General features: G+C 41.8%; 2 protein-coding genes across 3 annotated transcripts; both read left to right on the top strand.

Moving 5' to 3' along the window:
• Nucleotides 1-517: 517 nt before the first annotated feature.
• guca1g (guanylate cyclase activator 1g) lies at nt 518-2,212 on the top strand. Its single transcript, XM_068313097.1, has 4 exons — nt 518-724; nt 815-964; nt 1,854-1,950; nt 2,085-2,212. The coding sequence occupies exons 1-4, from the start codon at nt 530-532 to the stop codon at nt 2,204-2,206; spliced, it is 564 nt and encodes a 187-aa protein (XP_068169198.1). The 5' UTR covers nt 518-529; the 3' UTR covers nt 2,207-2,212.
• A 2,277-nt stretch (nt 2,213-4,489) lies between these two features.
• Nucleotides 4,490-6,041, top strand: LOC137593946 (guanylyl cyclase-activating protein 2-like). Of its 2 annotated transcripts, none has more exons than XM_068313085.1 (4): nt 4,490-4,928; nt 5,023-5,172; nt 5,415-5,540; nt 5,642-6,041. In XM_068313085.1, exons 1-4 carry the CDS (start codon nt 4,728-4,730, stop codon nt 5,693-5,695), a joined length of 531 nt encoding a protein of 176 aa, XP_068169186.1. In that variant the 5' UTR covers nt 4,490-4,727; the 3' UTR covers nt 5,696-6,041. The 2 variants fall into 2 exon arrangements, with proteins under 2 accessions (XP_068169186.1, XP_068169176.1); XM_068313075.1 differs by having other exon boundaries at nt 5,415-5,514.
• Nucleotides 6,042-6,368: the final 327 nt, after the last annotated feature.

Consider the following 6,368-nt stretch of genomic DNA (forward strand, 5'->3'; position numbering starts at 1 on the left):
AGTTGCCAAATTGGTCCTGTTAATCACTCGTCAGGTCTAAATCAGGCTAATGACCAGTCAGGCGGGGCTATAATGGGAAACACGCATCTAATTACTAGAGAAGAAGTTAGAGAATGTGTTCAAGTTGCTTAGAGACTTCATTAATAGTTGAAAGTTTGCTAACAGAAGGCATAAATGAAGTCTTCAGGGGTTCTGATTGTCTTCTGACTCTTCTTATCCTCTCTCTGGTCCATCTCGTTGCTCCATAGAGGAGTCATTGATGTTACAATTGTTTAATGGACTCTACTTATCCTTGAATCAAGTCGACACGGCATTAGTTGGTGATTCTGGCCTTTAGAAACAGAACCTCTGCCAGGTTTCTTGAGGTACTCAAAGAGAACCTCGTAGCCAGAAGCTGAAGTGATTAACGAGTTAATGAGCTTAGCTTTGCTCCTTGATCCAGAGTCTCTGGACGCCAGCGGAGCTCTGCAGTTTGACCTGAGCGCTCGAGCAGAAGACAACCGTCGCGCCCGTTGGAACCTCGTCCACCATGGGACAAGAAGAGAGTCGAACCGAGGAAATGGATTTGGCTCAGATTCAGGAGCTGTGCATCGTTTTCATGAAGGAGTGCCCAAGCGGCGCTCTGCATTTACACGAGTTCAAGAGGATCTTTGGGGTCCAGAGTAGCTCGGCGGAGGAGTCCCTCTACATCGAGACGATATTCCACTCCTTCGACACGAACAAGGTCGGGAAAAAAACCAGTCATTCTTATTGTAAAACTGTTTTTTGGGGGGTTTGTTTGTTTTATTTAAATGCAAGTTGTGTTTGCTTCCAGGATAACACACTGGATTTTCTCGAGTACGTTGCCGCGCTGCACCTGATTTTACGCGGGAATCTCGAAGACAGGCTAAAATGGTCGTTCAAGATGTACGACAAGGACGGAAACGGCAAGTTGGACAGGCAGGAGGTGAAGAGGCTCATCAGGGTAAGAGAGAAAAAGAGGCCATCTGTTAAAAATGACCAGGTTTCATAACGCAAATCCTCTCAAGAAAGATTATAGTCCTGACGAGGATTATGGCGGGGCTTCATGTTCGGGAGGATCACGAGCTTTAGGTGAGGAGTGGGACAGCTATTCCTGAACATCTTTGGTTTACTTATAAGCTTAGCCTGACAGGAATGAGGTAATAATCTTACACATAGTTCAACAGTCATGTGACTTAAAACTGACAAAAACACTTTGTCATTCCGTTTAAAGTCATTGCAGTTTGTCATTACGGGTTAATTTGTGTGACAGGTCAGTCCACTTGGTAATTATATATTCTAATAATCTTTTGCTGTTTTCCCACAGTTATCAAGAAGTTGTACATAGAACCAATCCGTCTGCTCTTTTTACCACTTTTGTTAAAGAGACTCAATATTTCAGGACTTGTTTCCTAAGCCAGTTCAAAATTGCGACTAATCCCGTTTTTTTTTGCATCTATACTGAAATAATTCTGCGTCTGTTAAGTTATGTTTATTTTTAATTTGCTGAAAGGTTTCTGAATTTATAGCGTCTGAGAACTTCTGAATCCCTAGTTAAGTTCTTTCTTGATGGAGAATGTTTTTATTTTATTCCAGGATTTTAATGTATTATAACAAAATTAGTAGATTTGACATTTACCTTTGAAAAAAGTACTAACGATAAACTGTTGCCGTCTGATTGGTTGTTTTCTACGTTTATCCATGGATCCTGGTATAAAGGTAAATCTTGGCCTACGTCATTCTCGATGATACGCAGAAAAGCAAAAATCAAGTTTACGTCATTTTAGTCAACTTCTATCTATGATGATGATCATGAACGTTTCTTTAACGTCTTTTCTTTGCGTGCCACACAGATCCTTCATAAAATCAAGATCCAGACCAGCGACGTGAACATGACACCGACTGAAATCTGTGACCGGATCTTTGAGCTGGTCGATCAGAATCACGACGGTAAGTCAGCGGAACGCAGTTACCACCGGTGGAGTGATGTTCTCCAGTAGGACCAGGCTCTGCTGATAATCTGCTTTTATTTCGGTGGGACAGGAAAGAAGTTCAACTCTTCTTTGACTTTCTGTTGAACGCAGGTCAGATCACCTTATCTGAGTTCATGGAAGGAGCTCAGAAGGACGAGTGGGTCATGAACCTCCTGAAGCTGGACATCAACGTCACCGGGTGGGTCATCCAGAACTGTGGGAAATCTACGTGATCCGTCATTGGTGGGCTTCTCCGCCCAAGGGTTTTGGTTTGAGGCTGGCGCCGAGGCGTGGTCAACACACCTCAGGTCTTCATGTCGAGCTTCTTCTTGCTTGGAGGTGGAGCTCCAGCTGGTTCTGATGTTCTCTGAAGTGGTTTTTGACTGGGAACCCAATGTTCACAGAGAATACTTGAAGCTCCGTGAAGAACATTTTTTGCTATTGCATATTTATGAGTGAAGAAGTTGTAAATAGTCGACTTTATCAATTCCTACTTCACCAAAGAGATGTTTTTGTCCCGTTTTGACTGACCCAACTTTTTTTCTAATGCATCTCACGAACATGATGTGCAGAGGCGACGTTTTGAAGAGATGCGTCAAATTTCCCTCAGGAAGACAAAACAGATTTCAAGGGCAAAGCCATAATCTGGGATTCTACAACCTTCACCTGAGGAGCAGCAAACAAATGTCTTCAGGGGTGGAGAGGCTACGGATTTTCTGAGGCACTCTGAACACAACGTTCTGATACATCACGTTAGGATGTTGTTGTAATTTCCATTCGAGGAACCTTCACAGGTCATTATTGGAGACACAGCATTCAGGTTAAGCTTCGCTAATAGTGGGATAACTCCATTTATTCAATAGCAATCCAGTCTCTCAGGTGGTTTTGCTACTTTGAATTAGCTGCTAGCAGCTAACAGCTAACCTTTTCACCCCTCACCTGAGTCCACATGTAACCCATCGTCTGATGAGGCTCAGTGTTTTAATCCACTTTGTGTTGGTTTACAGGTGCAGATTGGAACAGAAAGTCTCATAAAGCTGCTTAGTAATTCAGAATGATTAACCTGATCAGGCGTCAAACTGGCATCAAACTCTAAAATGTTGTGCTGCTCGAAAATAGAATCATTGTGAGCGTAAAATGCTTTAGGACACAAGTAATACTTCAAGGATACTCCCTGTTTGCGAATGACGTCAACATCCGTTCAGTCGGACTCATGAATGTAGCTGACATCATAAAAAAGCTACAGATTCCGGTGGTTCCTGAAGAGCGCTGGAGAAGGAAAGACGATAAACCGTCCAGATTATAGACGGATGAAGCAGTGGCGGCGAAGCTCAGCCAGGAGATTACACAACCGTCCGACGACCGGTAACAACAATCAAATCAAATAATCGTAATAAAGTGATAAAATAATGGTTCAGCCCATTTCAGGAGAGTTTGTGCACCTAGACATAAAAGTAACATCAGAGGAGACGTGAATGTTCTTGACATTTGTCCCACCCACACGTTCCTTCCGTTCTGCAATGTGGAAGAATTTATGAAAATTAGTTTGTCTTTGTCAAAAAAAGAAATTCTGTATTTTTTTACATCTCTGACGATTTTGTTATAAAATAAAGATTTTTGTAAACATTATCATTTGTATTTTCATGAATCTGCCACTTGATGTCACCCAAGACCTATCTATCTATGTATCTATCTATCTATCTATCTATCTATCTATCTATCTATCTATCTATCTATCTATCTATCTATCTATCTATCTATCTATCTATCTATCTATCTGTCTGTCTGTCTGTCTGTCTATCTATCTATCTATCTATCTATCTATCTATCTATCTATCTATCTATCTATCTATCTATCTATCTATCTATCTATCTATCTATCTATCTATCTATCTATCTATCTATCTATCTATCTATCTACCTACCTACCTACCTATCTACCTATCTATCTATCTATCTATCTATCTATCTATCTATCTATCTATCTATCTATCTATCTATCTATCTCTATCTACCTGTCTGTCTGTCTCTGTACCTGCTTGTCTACCCTTTCCTATATCCTATCCTACCTTATGTTACCCTATCCTTCCCTACCCTACCATACCTTACCCTATCCTTCCCCATCCTACCCTATCCTACCCAACCCTATGCTACCCTACCTTACCCTATCCTACACTACCCTATCCTATCCTACCCTACTTTACCCAACCATAACCCTACCCTATCCTTCCGTATCCTACCCTATTCTACCCAACCTTACCCAACCATGACCCTATCCTATCCTATCCTATCCTATCCTATCCTATCCTATCCTATCCTATCCTATCCTTTTATTCTGGATTTGATTCAATCCAGAATCAAAGAGAACAGGACACCTTCTGTCCTGGTCTTCAGGGAGGCTTCATTGGATAAACAGTTTAAGTTGAACCCAGTTGAAGGTCATGTGACATCTAATCTCTGTGGCGCCTGGCTAAGAGTTCTGTTGTTGTCTTTCTCTCTGCTGGTAGCGACCCGTGAAAGCCCAGCAGTGAGTTCAGCGGCATTTTTCATCATTCTGGGGAAACACAAACACTGGACAGATAATTATCGCGAGGGATTTGGAGAAACTAACGGCGTCCATTGGATCTGGGCCAGCAGGTTATGTAGAAATAGGCCTGCTGTAGCCGGAGCCATGATCTCAGGGATGATAGCGCTCGACGACGTCTCTCCGCGTTTGTCATTATTTCAGCCGTTAGATTTATCTGTCTGGTGATTATGGGTCAAATGCAGAGCGACGCGGAGAAGGAGGTGGCTCTAAAAAACATCCAGCTACTCTACAGGAAGTTCACGAGCGAATGCCCGAGTGGAAACCTGCACCTACACGAATTCAAGAAGATCTTTGGAATCAACAGAAACTCCACAGAGGAAGAGTCGGCCTACACAGAAAACGTGTTTCGCTCCTTCGACACTAATAAGGTGATGTAACAGGAATGATTGGGTGAATGCGTGGGTGAGTGTCGGCCTCGTTCTCGTACTTTCCACTGGTTCCAACAACATGTCTGCCTCCCAGGACGGTCAGATGGACTTCATGGAATACGTGGCCGCCGTTCATCTGGTGCTTCGAGGGAAACTGGAGGATAAGCTGAGATGGTCCTTTAAAGTTTACGACCGCGACGGAAACGGCTGCCTGGACAAAGAGGAAGTGACTCTCATCCTCGCTGTACGTTCCTTTAAAATCATTTGTGATTTTATAAAGTTAAAAGAAGACATGATCTCAACTGATGTTGTATACATCCACCAACTAACAAGTCTCTGATTTTTTGCTCATGTTGTAAACAAAAACGTGAACAGATCGAAGGCTCGTATCTCGAAAAACTCGTATCTCGAGGTTCTACTGTTCCAGAAAATTGGTGCAGAGATGCCAGAAGTCGTGTGTTTTCTCTGTCTTTCCTTTCTTCTCAGATCATCCACAAGATAAGGACAAAAAATGACCCCAGCATCTCTGGAAACGTCAAAGACATCTGTGACCGCATATTTGAATTAGTGGACAAGAACAATGACTGTAGGCACATCACTCATGGCATTCAAGTAAATTCAGGACATGACATTTCTGGAACCTGATTAAATAGTTTATTAATGCTGAGCTGGCAGGTGGAGTCAGGCTGCGTTCCTCTTCTCTTCTTGTCCAGGTCAAATTTCTCTGGAGGAATTCGTGGAAGGGGCTAAAAAGGACCCGTGGGTGATGGACCAGCTCAAACTGGACATTGGACCTTGTGAGTGGTTCATTGAAAGCCAGAAGGAACCATCATGATGGGGCTGGGCTGTCCTCAGTGATGAACCCTGTTGACAAAGAACACCTCCAGGTCATCATCTGCCTTGTGTTTTCTATTTCGGAACACGGTGAAGGTTCTTTTCCAAGAGGAACAACCCCAGAGACGTCGTTCGTCCCTCGTCGTTTGGTTTATTTGAAAATTTTGGGTTTTAAAAGTGAATCTGAAAGTTTAACTGTCCAGATTTACTCCTGTGGGTTTTCCTTTGTCTCATATTCGACATGCCAGGAGATTGTTAGCCTAGCATAGCCTATAGCATACCGACATGACACAAAAGGGAAAGAATTAGCCTGTTTAAATAAAAAAGAAAAGAAAGAAAGAGCACTGGGAATGTTTCAGATTTTCTCTGACTTAAACACGTTGGTGTGATAAATAAATAAATAAATAATAAATAAACAAACAAAAAAATAAATAAATGAATGAATAAATCAAAAAACGAATAAATAATAAATAGATAAATGTTTTACATTTTTATTTGTTAAAAAATCGTGATCTTAAGTGACATGCAATTTAATTAATTTGTAAATGACAGATTTATACTGTTTTGGGTGGTTTGGGGGGCTGAAGCACCAAAATTAATATTAAT

This window comes from Antennarius striatus, chromosome 1 (genome assembly GCF_040054535.1).
Source record: "Antennarius striatus isolate MH-2024 chromosome 1, ASM4005453v1, whole genome shotgun sequence".
Lineage (NCBI taxonomy): Eukaryota > Metazoa > Chordata > Actinopteri > Lophiiformes > Antennariidae > Antennarius > Antennarius striatus.